Genomic DNA, 17,932 nt, shown 5'->3' with positions numbered 1-17,932 from the left:
ACAATTAAGAAAATGGTAATAGGAAGATATATACAGATAATTACCTTAAATGTAAATGGATTAAATGCTCCAACCAAAAGACATAGACTGGCTGAATGGATACAAAAAGAAGACCCATATATATGCTGTCTACAAGAGACCCACTTCAGACCTAGGGACACATACAGACTGAAAGTGAGGGGATGGAAAAAGATATTCCATGCAAATGGAAACCAAAAGAAAGCTGGAGAAGCGATACTCATATCAGACAAAATAGGCTTTAAAATAAAGACTGTTACAAGAGACAAAGAAGGACACTGCATAATGTTCAAGGGATCAATCCAAGAAGAAGATGTAACACTTGTAAATATTTATGCACCCAACATAGGAGCACCTCAAAACATAAGGCAAATGCTAACAGCCATGAAAGGGGAAATCGACAGTAACACAATAATAGTAGGGGACTTTAACACCCCACTTTCACCAATGGACAGATCAACCAGAATGAAAATGAATAAGGAAACACAAGCTTTAAATGATACATTAAACAAGATGGACTAATTGATATTTATAGGCCATCCCATCCAAACACAACAGAATACACTTTCTTCTCAAGTGCTCATGGAACATTCTCCAGGACAGATCATATCTTGGGTCACAAATCAAGCCCTGGTAAATTTAAGAAACTTTAAATCATATCAGGTATCTTTTCCGACCACAATGCTATGAGACTAGGTATCAATTACAGGAAAAAATCTCTAAAAAATACAAACACATGGAGGCTAAACAATACAGTATTAAATAACCAAGAGATCACTGAAGAAATCAAAGAGGAAATCAAAATATACCTAGAGACAAATGACAATGAAAACACAATGGCCCAAAACCTATGGGACACAGCAAAAGCAGTTCTAAGAGGGAAGTTTATAGCAATACAATCCTACCTCAAGAAACATCTCAAATAAACAACCTAACTTTACACCTAAAGCAATTAGAGAAGGAAGAACAAAAAAAAATACACAAAAGTTAGCAGAAGGAAAGAAATCATAAAGATCAGATCAGAAATAACTGAAAAAGAAATGAAGAAGACAATAGCAAAGATCAATAAAACTAAAAGCTGGTTCTTTGAGAAGGTAAAAAACTGATAAACCACTAGCCAGACTCATCAAGAAAAAAAGGGAGAAGACTCAAATCAACAGAATTAGAAATGAAAAAGGAGAAGTAACAAGTGACACTGGAGAAATACAAAGAATCATGAGGGATTACTACAAGCAACTATATGCCAATAAAATGGGCGACCTGGAAGAAATGGACAAATTCTTAGAAAAGCACAACCTTCCAAGACTGAACCCGGAAGAAATAGAAAATATAAACAGACCAATTACAAGCACTGAAATTGAAACTGTGATTAAAAATCTTCCAACAGGGCTTCCCTGGTGGCACAGTGGTTGAGAGTCCACCTGCCAATGCAGGGGACATGGGTTTGTGCCCCAGTCCGGGAAGATCCCACGTGCCACAGAGTGGCTGGGCCCGTGAGCCATGGCCACTGAGCCTGCGCATCCAGAGCCTCTGCTCCGCAACGGGAGAGGCCACAGCAGTGAGAGGCCTGCGTACTGCAAAAAAAAAAAAAAAAAAATCTTCCAACAAACAAAAGCCCAGGACCAGATGGCTTCACAGGTGAATTCTATCAAACATTTAGAGAAGAGCTAACACCTAGCCTTCTCAAACTCTTCCAAAATATAGCAGAGGGAGGAACACTCCCAAACTCATTCTACGAGACCACCATCACTCTGATACCAAAACCAGACAAAGATGTCACAAAGAGAGAAAACTACAGGCCAATATCACTGATGAACATAGATGCAAAAATCCTCAACAAAATACTAGCAAACAGAATCCAACAGCACATTAAAAGCATCATACACTATGATCAAGTAGGGTTTATCCCAGGAATGCAAGGATTCTTCAATATATGCAAATCAATCAACGTGATACACCATATTAACAAATTGAAGGAGAAAAACCATATGATCACCTCAATAGATGCAGAGAAAGCTTTTGACAAAATTCAACACCGATTTTTGATAAAAACCCTGCAGAAAGTAGGCATAGAGGGAACTTCCCTCAACATAATAAAGGCCATATATGACAAACCCACAGCCAACATTGTCCTCAATGGTGAAAAACTGAAAGCATTTCCACTAAGATCAGGAAGAAGACAAGGTTGCCCACTCCTACCACTCTTATTCAACATAGTTTTGGAAGTTTTAGCCACAGCAATCAGAGAAGAATAGAAATAAAAGGAATCCAAATTGGAAAAGAAGACGTAAAGCTGTCACTGTTTGCAGATGACATGATACTATACATAGAGAATCCTAAAGATGCTACCAGAAAACTACTAGAGCTAATCAATGAATTTGGTAAAGTAGCAGGATACAAAATTAATGCACAGAAATCTCTTGTATTCGTATACACTAATGATGAAAATTCTGGAAGTGAAATTAAGAAAACACTCCCATTTACCACTGCAACAAAAAGCACAAAATATCTAGGAATAAACCTACCTAAGGAGACAAAAGACCTGTATGCAGAAAATTATAAGACACTGATGAAAGAAATTACAGATGATACAAATAGATGGAGAGATATACCATGTTCTTGGATTGGAAGAATCTACATTGTGAAAATGACTCTACTACCCAAAGCAATCTACAGATTCAATGCAATCCCTATCAAACTACCACTGGCATTTTTCACAGAACTAGAACAAAAAATTTCACAATTTGTATGGTAACATAAAAGACCCTGAAGAGCCAAAGCAATCTTGAGAACAAAAAACGGAGCTGGAGGAATCAGGCTCCCTGACTTCAGACTATACTACAAAGCTACAGTAATCAAGACAGTATGGTATTGGCACAAAAACAGAAATATAGATCAATGGAACAGGATAGAAAGCCCAGGGATAAACCCACACACATATGGTCACCTTATCTCTGATAAAGGAGGCAAGAACATACAGTGGAGAAAGGACAGCCTCTTCAATAAGTGGTGCTGGGAAAACTGGACAGCTACATGTAAAAGAATGAACTTAGAACACTCCCTAACACCATACACAAAAATAAACTCAAAATGGATTAAAGACCTAAACGTAAGGCCAGACACCATCAAACTCTTAGAGGAAAACATAGGCAGAACACTCTATGACATAAATCACAGCAAGATCCTTTTTGACCCACCTCCTAGAGAAATGGAAATCAAAACAAAAATAAACAAATAGGACCTAATGAAACTTAAAAGCTTTTGCACAGCAAAGGAAACCATAAACAAGACGAAAAGACAACCCTCAGAATGGGAGAAAGTATTTGCAAATGAAGCAACTGACAAAGGATTAATCTCCAAAACATACAAGCAACTCACGAAGCTCAATATCAAAAAAACAAACAGCCACTCATTTATGTATCTCTTCCTATGGCTGCTTTGGTGCTAAAAACAGCAAAGTTGAGTAGTTGCAACAGAGGTCAGTGGCCCACGTAGCCTGAAATATTTACCATCCAGGTCTTTACAGAAAAGGTTTGCCAGGCTCTGATCTAGGACCTCCCTTCTCTAAGAGAGGTCCAAGCATCACTTGAGAGCTTGTTAGAAATGCAGAATCTTGCTCCACCACAGACAGAGGGAATGCCTCTCTGTGTTGACCTAAAGAAGCTGTTAAAGATGCAGGAGTTCCGGCCCCACCCCTCTACCATATTTGAAGTCCCAGGTTTGGAATGCAGGCTTTATTTTAGGTTCCCCAAGAGAACCTGATGTGCAGCCCATGGGCAAGGTACCTCACCTCCCTGACTTCCCCCAATCTGTAAAATGGGGGTAACAGAATTAGATACTGAATACGCAAGTCCTGGCACGTGCTGGGCACTCAGTTAACAGAAGCCACGCTCACGAAGCAGTGGCTATGTTCCTTAGCGTTGGCACACACATCACTTATCTCCCCAGCAAGCAAATCTGAACCTGACTGCTATGAGGACAGTCCTTGAAAAGTGACTCTTGGACGTAATAATTTGTGGACGCCTCGTTGTCAAACACAACTGTTGTTTATGGAGGTGTTTAAACCTGAATCGACCCTCCTGTGAAGGGCGCTGGCCATCGCCACCTCCCTTGTAACTGCTGCTGTGCTGTGCCCTGTTGTTATGGCGACCAGTTTCCCAAACAGCCTTGCTATTTTCTACAAATCCTTTTGGTTTCCCTGTGCCCTAAAGTCCACCAGACCTAAAGACAATAGCAGGGTGATTTTTTTAAAACTTTCACAGGAAATACTGTAACTCTTTAAATTAGACAATTGGCTGTCTGCTGCTTCTCCAGCAGAAGTCCCCAGCCCGGGCATCAGAGCGACCCTGCACAGTGAACCTGCACAAATGTTCCCACTAATTGGAAATAGGTACCACAGAGGATCAGCTGGCACATCAGTTTCTGGCTAGCATTAACTTTGCAAGAAAATGAAGCGGAAAACAAGGAAATGTCCACCACGCGTCGCGTGTACACAGCACAGAGTCTGATGTCGAAAGACCATTTTAAAAGATTTCAGTTTGGGCTATTACTGCAGTATTTCTGAGATTAGTTCAATATTGGCACATGTAACTTTTTCAGCAAATATTCACCTTTATGAATTCGCTTGACACATGGGAAAGCTAAAAACACACAATTATTATTATTATATATTATTATTACAGCAAAATCTTAATACTAGTAATTATGTTGTCTTGGTTTCTGGCAGACCTACGCCTCTCCCCTCTCTACTTCCTTTTCTCCTTTCCCCTGACTCCTGCTACTCTTCTCTCCTCTGACATGGTCTTCGGATGAAAGGTACATGCACCTGCCTGCAGCCTACGCAATATCTGTTCTCCCCGTTTTTTCTTTGCAAAAGGACCCATTACTTTTAGGGGGTCATGAGCGCAGCTAAAAGTCTTGATTTCCTAGGCTCTTGAGGCCTGTGATAGCCATGTAACACGGTTCTGGCCAGTGTGACATGCAAGCAAAGTTTACTGGATTCTGGGAAAGCTATTGTTTTACAGATTAAAAAGAAAACTTAGGTGGAATGCTTCTTTCTACCCTTCCCCCTTCTTCCTATCTAAAATAAGATGCCACAGCAACTTGCAACTATGAGGATGAAATCCACACAACAAGGATGGCAAAACAATAAGCTCAAAGAGCCTGGGTCCTTGATAGCGGCCTTGAGCAGCGTGGCTACCAATCTCCAGACCTTTGGTAAGTGCAGAAAAAATATGGAACCACCTGTGATGGCCTCATCTATTGTTACAACAAGGAACAACCTCATCAGTGGGCCTAGAATCCAAACAGGCAGATCTGAGGAGAGAGGATGGCTAACGATGTTTAAAAATGCTGAGGTGGCAAGAAGGATATACAATAGGCGATTGGAGGAAGAGATGGGAGAATTCACAGAAAGTCTTCCATTTTTTTGGCATTCAGAGGGCAAGAACAGAATAATATCATTGGGAGTATTACATGGGGACTAAAACAGCACATTAATAAGGAACTAACAGAACTGCCAAGAACTGGTAAGGACACTGAGGTTCTAGGCATGAATCACTACTGGATGCAATGGCCAACACTCATGACTTTCAACAGCAATGCCAAGCAACTCAGAAACAGAGGAGGGGTGACCCCGGGTTTGCGACTGGCGAGATGAGTCCAGGGCGAGATTGAAGAGGCGGGGGATCCTAGGTGCCAGGATGGGCAGCACTGAAACTCTATGCCCTTATTCTGCTTTATTACCTTTAAGGAAGAGGAACGAGTGAAGAAGATAATGGAAAAGAAATACCGCAATGCTGGTCTTAGTAAATGTGAGACATAAGTAGCTATGTCGAAGGAACATCATCAGCGCCAGCAACAGTGGGGATCCAGAGGAGGATTTGCAGGAAGAGCTCGCGCAAGAGGTGGGGACCAGCACAGTGGTTATGGGAAAGTATCCAGGTGAGGTGGTCATCAAAACAGCTGCAAACCATACTAAATTATTCCATTTGCAACTTAGCCCCAACAGGTGGAGAAGCAGTATTTTCCAAATTGAAGATTCACTTAAAGGTGGCCCCTGCCACCTGCTGATAGCAGTTCAAACTAAATTTTTTGTATCAAGTCCCCGAACTGGAAGTATGATGTTGGGTCCCTCTGGAGTTTAACTCTGAGTTCTCATGGAAAGAAATTTGCTTTCATTGCTGTATTTCTTAATTGCGATGCTTCAGAATCAATTTGTGTTTTATGCCCCGCCCTCCCCAGTATTGTAGAGCAAGTCTTGTGTTAAAAGCCCAGTGTGACAGTGTCATGATGTAGTAGGGTCTCACTGTTTTTTTAATAAATCCTTTTGTATAAAAAGAAGAAAGAAACACTATGCCCTTCATATTTGTGAGTACATGAATTCTGCAATGACTCCCATCTTACAGTGTGGAAACTGAAACCCAGAGAAGCTAAGAAACTTGCTCAAGGTCACACAGCTGGTAAATGTCTGTTGTTAAAGTCTAATTCCTTAACCACTGAACTATACTATCTCCAAGCAAAATAACAAGGAAGTTGATGATGATGATGATGATGATGAAGAGAAAAGTTAGGACATGGTCACATGAGAAGGAGATTGTAAACAGAGAGATCAGATCTGGCTGAGTGGTCCCTCCCGTAGGTGTGGCTGTTTGACAGCTGTGGGTGCAGTGGCTTGGAGGAAAAGGTCTAGCAGCTCTGGGTTGGACTTCCAGGCTGAAGGGCATCTAGCTAGGAGCCTCTGACTCAGCCTTGCCCAAATGCCCATTAAAATGCCTATGAAGACAGAAAAAGACCAAGACTCACAACATTACCCAAAGTAAGGACTAATGGACAACCTAATCCTGGAATCTGGGGAAAATTGGCACTATTCGTAAAGCAGATAGAGCTAGATTAAGGAAAATCTACTCAGGCTTCTGGCTTTGCTTCATAACACAGAAGCCACATGGCAAGATGTAGGCAGACACTCCATATCTATTCTTTCTGACACAGAGACCCAGAGCTGCAGTGTATGGGGCTGTAGCAACCCCAACGCTGGGCAGCCAACCTGCACGACCTCATGGGTATTTGTGACTCAGACAGAGAGCTGGTACACGTACACACACACACACACACACAGCATGTTTCTACACCCATAAAGCAACTCTAAACCCCAGCAAACAGCTAGGCAGAATATAAAACAGCATCCTCAGCCCGAGCCAACTGTGGGGGACGGAAGGGAGGTGAAAGGGGGAGGTGGAGGGGTTACACACAGTGGACTCACACTACGCATTAGCCTGGTATATAACTTACCTGAATTCAACTACGTTTGCTTAGTACTGAAAGAAAACAGGGAGAAAAATCCCTTCGCTGATCCACGGTCTTTGGCCCCTGCTCTTCCCCCATTCAAACTAGACTTTGGCTGCCACGACCTCTAAATATTTTCCTCAACACAAAGAAACAAAAAAGTTATTTTTCTTGGCCTTTGAGCTTCCAAGCAATTTGAGGGATATTTTTCCCATGCCCCCTCAAACTCTAAACATAAACCCTACAGAAGATACAACGTGCATCATATACACCTAGATGCAGGACCTTAAGGACAAAACCTAAACGTTACAGAGGCGTTATTTCCTTCTGTGTGCTTCTCTGCACTTTCTAGATTTTCTTGAGGAGCACCCATTTCATTGAAACCAGAAAATAATCTTATTCTGCCCAAAGACTATTCCATCTTTAACGAGCCCATCAGGTGAGTGGGATGCAGGTGATTTTCTGAGCAGCCCCGGCAGCCCTGCTTGGGGACACTCAGCACAGGCAGGGGGTGGCATTAGTGTCACAGAGCTGCACGTGTCTCTTCAAAGACTCCTGTCCTCATCCTTGAGAACGCTGGCAGGAGGCTCCCACTCCAAGTGGCTCATATTTTCAAAAAAGCCAAACCAGATGGGGTGGAGGAGGGCCCTAAATTTGTGCTTAGTCGTTAGTACTGCCCTGCATTTAGAAACTAGAGAACTGGATTCTGAGCTGGGTGCTTCCACTTCCTGGATGGGTGACCCCCGCTCAATCTCTTTTATTATTAGTACTGTTATTTTTTAAATTTTTTCGTCGTTGATTTACAGTGTTGTGTTTAAACCGCTCAATCTCTTAATCTCACTGAACCTCGTTTCCTCATCTGGTAGATGGTGATAGCAATGATTTCTGAGGTTATTTTAGAGAGTTATGTAAGGTAACATCCCAAGAGAAAAATTCTCACCTATAGTAGATGCTCAATAAATGCTATTTGAATATAAATGACAAGGAAAGAGACCCAATCTCTGAAGGAAGTGTGAGGTAGTGACCACAGAAATCCTCTCTCTTATTATTTCCAAATGTTCAGTGTCTGTGCTCATAAATAAATGTTTATTAGTCTTCTGTAGCTGCTGTAACAAAGTACCACAAACCAGTTGGCTTAACAGAAATGTATCGTCTCACAGTTCCGGAGGCTAGAAGTCTGAGATCAAGGTGCTGGTGGGGTTGGTTCCTTTTGAGGGCTGTGAGGGAGAATCTGTTTCATGTCTCTCCTGTAGCTTCTGCTGCTTGGCTGGCCATCTTTGGCCTTCCTTGGCCGTTCAATCTCTGTGTTCACCTTCACATGGCATTGTCCCTGAGTGTCTGTCTGTGTGTTCACATTTCCCTTTTCATATGGACACCAGTCACACTAGATTAGAGCCCACTGTAATGACCTCATTTTAACTTGATTACCTCTGTAAGTACCCTATCTCCAAAAAACGTCACATTCTAGAAAAGAACATAGGCAAAATGTTCTCTGACATAAATCATACCAGTGCTTTCTTAGGTCAGTCTCCCAAGGCAATAGAAATAAAAACAAAAATAAACAAATGGTCCTTATCAAACTTATAAGCTTTTGCTTATATAAAATGAAACGTTTTGCATAAACAAAATGAAAAAACAACCTATGGACTGGGAAAAAATATTTGCAAACAATGAGACCGACAAGGGCGTAATTTCCAAAATATACAAAGAGCTCATACAACTCAATAACAAAAAAGCAAACAACCCAATAAAAAAAATGGGCAAAAGACCTAAATAGACATTTCTCCAACGAAGACATACAGATGGCCAATAGACACGTGAAAAGGTGCTCATCATCGCTAATTATTAGAGAAATGCAAATCAAAACCACAGCGAGGTACCACCACACACCCGTCAGAACGGCCATCATTAAAAAGTCTACAAAGAACAAACGCTGGAGGGGTTATGGAGAAAAGGGAACCCTCTTGCACTGTTGGTGGGAATGTAAATTGGTGCAGCCACTATGGAGAACAGTATGGAGGTTCCTTAAAAAACTAAAAATAGAGTCGCCATATGATCCAGCAATCTCACTCCTGGGCATATATTCAAAGAAAACTCTAATTTGAAAAGATACATGCACCCCCATGTTCATAGCAGCACTATTTACAATAGCCAAGACATGGAAACAACCTAAATGTCCATCAACAGATGAATAAAGAGAGAAAATGTGGCACATATATACAGTGGAATACTACTCAGCCGTAAAAAAGAATGAAATAATGCCACTTGCAGCAACATGGATGAACCTAGAGATTATCATACCAAGTGAAGTAAGTTAGAAGGAGAAAGGAGAATACCATATGATATCACTTATATGTGGAATCTAAAATGTTACACAAATGAACTTATTTACAAAACTGAAACAGACTCATAGACATAGAAAAGAAACTTATGGTTACCAAAGGGGAAAGAGGGTGGGAGAAGGATAAATTAGGAGTTTGAAATTAGCAGATACAAACTACTATATATAAAATAAACAACAAGGTCCTACTGTATAGCACAGGGAACTATATTCAATATCCTGTAATAAACCACAATGGAAAAGAATATGAAAAATAATATGCATATATATGTATAACTGAATCACTTTGCTATATACCAGAAACTAATACAACATTGTAAATTGAATTCAACAAAAATAAAATAAAAACAAAAACCAAAAAATATCACATTCTGGAGGTTAGGACTTCGACATATACACTTGGTGGGACACAGTTCAGCCCACAGCAACAATGTAAAAGAGCTTTATCTCCGGAGAGAAGGAGGCAGTTGGGCGGGGGGCAGAGTGGGAGGGGAGCACGTGAGGACGTGAACTCTGCTGGTGGCTGAGCTGGAAGGGGCTGGACCACAATGTGGCTCAGGGTTCACCCACCAAGTCTCCTCTACAGATGGAAGCAAAGGTGGCATTGGGACCAGCCAGAGAGCCTCTGTAAGAGTCCTGGCAGGGTCAAATAGTCTTCTGAGAGGGGCTAGAGGCCATGGGCCTGACACAGAAGGGCTCCTGGGATGAAAGCCCAGACACCATGGGTAAGGAACAACAGGCTCAGACTCCCAGCTTCACTCAAGGACAGAATGGTCTTATCTGCGGGAAGGGGCTGAGGGTCACAGGTGCACAGATCCCAGGGTGAAGGCAGGACCTCCAGGGGTTGGGGGATTGCTGAGTGCACGAAAAGACTCCCTGCTGATTGAGAGGGGACTCTCTTCCTCGCATTGGGGCCCAAGCCTGGAGCCTTAAATTCATTTCTGATCAGAGCCAGAATAGCTTTATCTAGTGTCCAATGAAGACACGGTTCACTGGACTAATGTCCAAGACAAAATCATCTAAGATAGGACTCAGGAAAGAGGGTACAAGACAGACAGACAAAACTCACTTGCCTAGCTGGATCATTCATCCACCTAGGTACTTTTACAGTCATTCAACACAGATGTGGTAGATGTCAGGCATGCAAATGCCAATCATGCAGTCTGCAACCTGGCAGAGCTCACAGGCTACCCCGAGACACAGACGGGAACAAGCCCGGCAGTGCAGTGTGACCGCTGCTCTCACTGGGCTGGACAAAGCACCTGGAGAGCCTGGGGCAGGACGGGTGACTGCTCAAGAGACCAGGGCCATGAGAGGTGAGACTTCCTAGATGTTGATGAACTGCCCGGGTTTGCTGCCACCTGTTTCTTGAAGTGATTTTTGCAAAACCACCCTTATAATAAAGGGGCTTGTGTTTGGCAAAGGGGGTGTAGAGAGGTGGGGATGTTTTCTTACTATACAACCCATCAGGTAGACAAGAACCTGAAAAGGACGAGCAGATGGAACTTTTGAGGAAAGAAAACATTATCTCTGGGCACTGCAGGAAGAACGAAATGGACACAGAGAAGTTTTAGGAGATGTATTCATTGAAGAGAGATTGCTTGAGGTCCTACTATAGCCAGGCCCAGCGTTAGGCACAGGACTACAATGGCCAGTGGAAAGACACCTTACCTAACTAACGGAGCAAGTCATTCCCACGGGGGAAGACCTTAGTCAGTAATTGTTTGAATATCTTGTCATAACCTATAATGGAAAAGAATCTGAAAAATTATATATATATATATACATATAATCACTTTGCTGTACACGTAAAACTAACACAACATTGTAAATTAATAAATTAACTATACTTCAATTTAAAAAATTGTTTGAAAATATAACCAAGTGGTAACATGTATATAGAGAGAGCTGGGGGAAGCAGGGAGGCTTATCCACCAGGAAGCCCCTGGAGGGTTCTGCACAGGTGCCCTCACTCAAGGAGGGAATCAGGGTAACCGGCTGTGCACGTCTGCAGGAGCAGTCCTGCTTCCTTCTGCAGGGAAGCCTCCTGCAGGGGTCTGTACACACCAGCCCCTCCCCAGGCAAAATGAACTACTCAGTCCTCTGCACTCCCCCAGCACCCTTCCTTCATGCTGTTCCAGTGTGCACCATGCTGACCTGAAGTGTGTCCACCTGTGTCCCCTGTACTATTAAGTTCTTCAGGTCGAGGAACATATCTCACTCATCTTTGTGCCAGCGGTATATTGAATAAACAAACGAGCAAATAAATGTCCTTTATCTTTAGACTTCCAACATAGGGCAACAAAGACCTAGACTACTGTCTTCATGGCACTACCCAAATGAGTCAAGGTCAGTAAGTTTAAACATGAAACTGAAACCAACAAGATTAGTTTTAACAAGAAGAAATGTAAAAATCCCAAATTTGGGATATGGAAATCAATAGTACAAATGTAGGATTCATTAGGGAAAAAAATTCACTCATTCCACAAACATTTATTGAGTGTCACCTATATTCTAGACACTGTTCCAGGTGCTGGGTATGTAGAGTGAAATCCAGACAATGTCACTGATGTCACAGAACTTAAATGTGACTAGAAAGAAAGATCTAAGGGTTTTAACTAATTGCAAGCTTCATGTGAGTCATCAAGGTAATATGGCAACAACAACAGCAGGAAAACAAACAAATCCTAACCTGGTTTTACCTGCATCGGGAAAGGGTCAGTGTCCACATCATAACAGACCTCATATTTCCTTGGGCTCTTCAGCTGACGTCAGCAGCATAGGTCCCTTGTATCAAGAGGGACTTTGACAAACCAAACGGTGCATTTGTAGGAATATGGTCAGTCCCACAGAAGTCTGAGAAATGACTGAAGGAATTGCATGTGTTTGGCCTGGCGGACCAACAGTGAGAGAAAATACAACAGCAATCTTCAAATGTTGAAGGAACGATCTATGTGAGATCGATCTATGTAATTTCCAGGTGGAAATTACAAGGCAGCAGGAAGAGTTTCTTGCAAGGGAAACTGCTCCACAAAGGTATGGGTAGACCTCCATCCCTAGGGAAGAGATATCACTTCCTCAGAGATGCTGCGGAAGAAAACTGTGCTGAGACCAGACTAGACTGCCAAGAGACCACACTAGACTTTGAGTTCCATCCACTGTCAAATCAAGAATTCTATAGTTGATCCCCCCATTCATCAGGAGGGCAGGATTTAGGAGTGCAGGCTTTGGATTCAGAAAAAGCTGGATTCGAGTCTTGGATCGGGAAAAGCTACTGCACACTCTAAGCCTCATTCCCTCACTTGCAAAAGGAGGATAGCAATAGTTCTACCTCATCCCCCCTCGTGAGGATTAAGAGAGATGATTTACATAAAGTGCCACTAAGCATAGCGCCTGGCCCTTGGTAAGATATCAATAAATGTTAGCTAATGGTAATATTAAGTGCCCTTCATTTCACCTGACATATTTCAATTGATTTAGATAAATCATTTTGCTGTGAGTCTAATTCTGCAATCTTCCATCTTGCATTCACTAAAGCACTTATTATAACAATTTAAAACTATAAAGTAGAAGCATTTTAGAGAAATTTGAAATGTTTTATTCTCTAGAGACATTAGAAAAATACTAACAGTAGAAAAGGGGAGGGACCTGCCAATGCAGGGGACACAGGTTTGATCCCTGGTCCGGGAAGATCCCACATGCCGTGGAGCAACTAAGCCTGTACGCCACAACTACTGAGCCCACGTGCCACAACTACTGAAGCCCACGCACCTAGAGCCCGTGCTCCACAACAAGAGAAGCCACCGCAAGGAGAAGCCCACGCACCACAACGAAGAGTAGCCCCCGCTTGCAACTAGAGAAAGCCCGCGCGCATCAACGAAGACCCAACCCAATGAAGCCAAAAAGAAAAAATCTATAGACTATCTAAAATAGTCTATGTCCTATACTAGGTTTAAAAAAAAAAAGAAAGAAAAGGGGATCTTTAAGGATGTAATTTAAGGGACTCGTGATTAAATTGAGGTGAAGCTAGGAAGTTATTCATGTATGGAATGGCTGAGCTAGGCTGGGGCAGAGCAACCTCAGAGACCCCCTTTCTCCATAGGAGACCTCCATCAGACCACAGAAGTAAAAATCAATCCAGTAAACTGATTTTATGAGAACTAAATCACACCAGACCAATTTAATTTCCTCCTGTGACAGAGAGACAGGCTTCGATGACACAGAGAAGCAATGGATATCAGATACTGCGGCTTCAGTTAGGTCTTTAATTCCAGCCTACATAATAGCTAAATCTAAAAATCGAATTCTGCTGGCAAGTGGAGGTGATCCCCAAACACAGAGATCAAAGGCTCAGGATCATGTAAGGATCCTGTAAGTAAGGAGAAGAAGGAAAGAAACTCTCTCCTTTGTGGAACTGGCAGAAAAACATGCCTCCTTCCTGCGGTGAAATGCAGAATTCATTCAACAAATACTGAACACCTGTCACGTGATGTGACCTCAATCTGGACTGGATTAAGAGAAATAGAAATGAGGTTTACAAGCAGATGTGCTTAAATAGGGCCTTTTGGTAGATATGGGTGTGGAGTTGAGGTTGAGGGGTGGTGGCGCTACAGAAGAAATGGCATCTTTGAGCTGGGCCAGGGGTTTCAATGGGGTAGGGCAAAGCTGGGGGCACTTGTTAAAGAAAAGCTGTGGGCTCAGAAAGACACTTGGAGGAATCTAGGTTAAACTCATTCAAGTGGGAAAACATCGGCAGCAAGGGATGCAAGGCAGAGCAAAGGGGGAGGGAATCTAGGAAGAGCTGACAGGGGAGGGGAGGGTTAAACGGAGAGCCTACGCATTCAAGAAAATCCCAGCTGGGGGCTCCACAGTGTAACTGGCTAAGCACAAGATAGAAAGATGCATTAGTCCACTCCCTGCCCTCAGAGCTCCTGAGGTTGGGAGGGCTAGAAGAAAAGGGGCTTCAATTTGCTACTAAAGGAGAGTGACCAGGGGCCCAGAAAGAAAGGACTCTTGAGGACTGAGGGAGCTAGGGGTAAGAACTGCGAAAGGACTGGGAGGCTGTGCAGTGCAGACTGGGGCAACTTAACTGAATCCCATCTGCCTTCAACAGATGACCTTCAGAGAGCCTCTCCAGCTCTAGAGCTCTAGTCATGAAGGCCTTAGTGATGACTTTACAACCTGAATTCCCCTAAATCCAGCTTTTCCTTTTGTCCCCCCAGCAGAAAAGAGTTGATGGAAACAGGAAAAAGTGTCATTCTGGCTTCTCATCACCACACAGTCACTGCGGGCCAGTGGGTGCCCCCCTGAAGGCTGGAACTGAATTCACAGGTGGTGCACTGGCAGCAGGTGGGTGAGGCTGGGGGAGCAGGAGGGAAGAATAAAATAAAGGATGCTGGCTAATCTCGCAGGGTGGCTGAAAGCCAGGAGAACTGTCGCTTTCTCCAATGACCCACTCTGACCAAAGATGACAAGTTGCTAGTCTGGAAAATCCACAAGAATCAAGAAGGCATTTTTTCTAAAGGTTCTAAAGGGAATGCCAGTGGATTTCCAGGGACAGCTTGAGTCCATCTTGATCTTCAGAAACGTTCCTCTCCTCTGAGGCTGATGGAAATTTCTAGGGAATTGAAATGATCCTGCCCATCTAAGTGTCTTGCCAATTTCAGGGCGCTGTTCTGAGACTGGAGCCGAGCCCTTCCTGTGAATGATTCAGGTCTTCAGCACCACTTGCCTGTCAGGGCTGTCCCATGTTTGGTAGGGTACCACGAATGAGCATGCTTGTCCCGGACCCCACCTGTTGCGGGAACCAGATCTCATGATGCACGATGGGACATGACTCAGGATGGCAGAGTAATAAATGAATAAGCATTGGAAACAAATAAATATGTACATATTTAGTCATCCCATAATAACTCTCTCACACTCATACACATGTACACACACACACTATATAGTTCCAGTCACCAAGGCAACCATTCCCTGAAGCTGTACTTTGTTCTTTTCCACGTTAGATGTTTTTAACCTTATTTCCTTGGAGTGCAGCTCTGGTCTTTTTGAGTGTCTCCTGAGAGGTACCTTACCTCCTCAGGAAATGTTGTTACATCTAACATTTACCAGGTCTATTTTGAAGGCGCGTGTCTTATCCTCATTCTGACACTGAATTCAGCCAACACCATCTGAAAGCCCACTGAAAGCGTCAGCAATACGAAATAACCATTATGATTGCTACTGTGAGTCAGAAAAATTAGAGACAAATGAAGTATTACGCCTTGCACAATTTTCACTGACGGTTCTCGCTTAAAAAAAAAAAATCACAAAGTTCATGTGAAAAAGGACCCAGCTTGGTCCTAAAAGATGGAGACAGAGTCTCAGGATTAAAGTGACAGCTCTTATTTAGGAGGCAGGAATTTAGGGCTACTGATGTGTTCGGAGTAGTTGACATTTCTCTCCTCCTCCTTATAATATATGCTATTCTTCAAATTAACCTCATTTTCTATCTTAGATTTCAATATTAAAAAATGCCAGCAACATAAAGGGAAATAGTTAAAACATCCTTATACAAATATTGATCTGGCTTCTGACAACATCCATGTAATAAGCAGTGAGGTTTTTTCCGTTTAACGTCACTAACAAGTTTATGATTAAAGGTCAGTCTGTGGCAACAGTCTGTTTTCATCTCTACGTTACAATTATTACTGTCTGCTTTAAAAGAAAAAACAAAATGTGATTTGCGACAGGTCCAGAAAGTTCTTTGCATATCCTTCTATCAGATTTCTGCCAGAATGGTAAGAGTATTTAATTTATAGTCGTAATCCGCTTTCATGCCCTGCCTCGTATAAAGCATCGAGGCACCGTGGGGTAGAGAGGAAGTCCTTGCTATGAAACAACTGCCTGAAAAGTAAGCTGAAGTGCAGAACTAGTGATGGGGAGGCCGTTGTTTATTTTGCCCTGAACTAGGATTCTGGTTTTCAAAACCCGAGACACGGGAGAAAAGGCGGAAGCCACGAGGAAGAAACCACCCAGGTAATCTGGACCAGTCTATAAATCAAGGGAGAGAGTGTCCAGGCGGCCAGAGGAGGAAACGGGCCAAAATCCAGCGGAGGCGAGTCCAAGCGGGCGAGAAGCCTGGGTGGGCGGCGGGACAGGTGTGCGAGCCGCGCGGGCTGTCCTCCCACCCGACCCGGCCCCGGCCAATGAGCAGGCACGGGCGGAGGCCAAGAGGTGCGGGGTTTCCGCGAGGCCCAGGGGATTAGCTCAGCCTTTTGTAGGGGTCTCTGGTTGGCCCTGCTCCCTGGGCCTGGGTCGGTCAGTCTGTCAGCAGACAGGTGCTGTCTGTTTCCCGCCTCCCCGCTCCTCCCCCGGCCCCAACACCACCAACACCATTCCGCACAGAATTCTCTGGGGGACTGGGCTGCCCCGGCGCCCCGCGTCCCTCCCGCTTCCCCCTCCCGTGCCCAGCCTCCCAGCGCTGGGGGTCTGCGGGAGCCAGGCGCACTCACCTGCGTGCAGGCCGCCCGCCTCGGGGCCGCTTTCCGGGGTGGCGTTGCTGGGCGACGCGTCCGAGTCGGTGTAGGTGAGCCATGTGGACTCCGTCTCGCGAGTCCAGCTCTCGTAGTAGCGGGGCTCGATGGCATCCGCCCGGCTCCCGCCGCAGCCCATCCTCCTGCGCTGCTGGCGCGCCCAGCGGCCGCTCGGTTCGCGGTTCTAGGGCGGCTCAGCCCCGGCGGCGCAGCCCGGGCCGGCGAGGAGGCGGCGGCGGCGGCGGCATCGCGTCCCTCGACCCGCCTGCCCGCCCGCGCCGCAGCCAGGCGCCCAGCTCCCGCGGCGCCAGCCGCCCCCTCCGCCGCGCCGGCTCCCAGCGCGCCCCTCCTCTCCTCCTCCTCCCAGGCCCTCCCCTTCCCCACCTCTCCTCCCCCACCTCCCCTCGCCCTTGCTGCCCTACCCCCAACCCCGTGCCAAGTCAAACGCTTCCCCGCATGCTCCCTCGGTGCGCCCCAGCCGGACGTGGGACGCAAGAGCGGCGGCCTGAGAATAGGAGGAGGGCGGTATGGGAGTGGGTGGATTCCGCGAGGGGTTCAGCCTCGCCGGCTAGGGTTACCCCTTTATTTATCCGTCTCTCCCAACCTCCCTCCCTCCCTTCCTTCCTTTCTTCCTTCCACCTTCGTTCCATTCATCCATCCTGGGGGCTTTGGAAGGTACCCCAAGCTTTCTGGCCACTTGTTCAAAACCAGTGGAGCTGATGACAGCCCAGAAACAGGGGAGAAACTATTGCTACGAAGAATTAAGGAG

At 44.5% G+C, this 17,932-nt stretch overlaps 1 protein-coding gene across 2 annotated transcripts in view; it reads right to left on the bottom strand.

Moving 5' to 3' along the window:
• BAALC (BAALC binder of MAP3K1 and KLF4) overlaps window positions 1-17,433 on the bottom strand; it is a 90,619-nt gene extending 73,186 nt beyond the window's left edge. For both annotated transcript variants that reach the window (XM_060287356.2, XM_030863125.2), the window contains exon 1: window positions 17,143-17,433. In XM_060287356.2, coding sequence (XP_060143339.1) covers window positions 17,143-17,302 — 160 coding nt within the window. In that variant the 5' untranslated portion in view covers window positions 17,303-17,433. The remainder of the gene's footprint in view (window positions 1-17,142) is intronic.
• Between the last annotated feature and the right edge of the window lie 499 nt (window positions 17,434-17,932).

The sequence above is a fragment of the Globicephala melas genome, chromosome 17, assembly GCF_963455315.2.
Source record: "Globicephala melas chromosome 17, mGloMel1.2, whole genome shotgun sequence".
NCBI lineage: Eukaryota > Metazoa > Chordata > Mammalia > Artiodactyla > Delphinidae > Globicephala > Globicephala melas.
The sequence above is the reverse complement of the archived record's forward strand: the minus strand, read 5'-3'. Positions and strand labels throughout refer to the sequence as shown.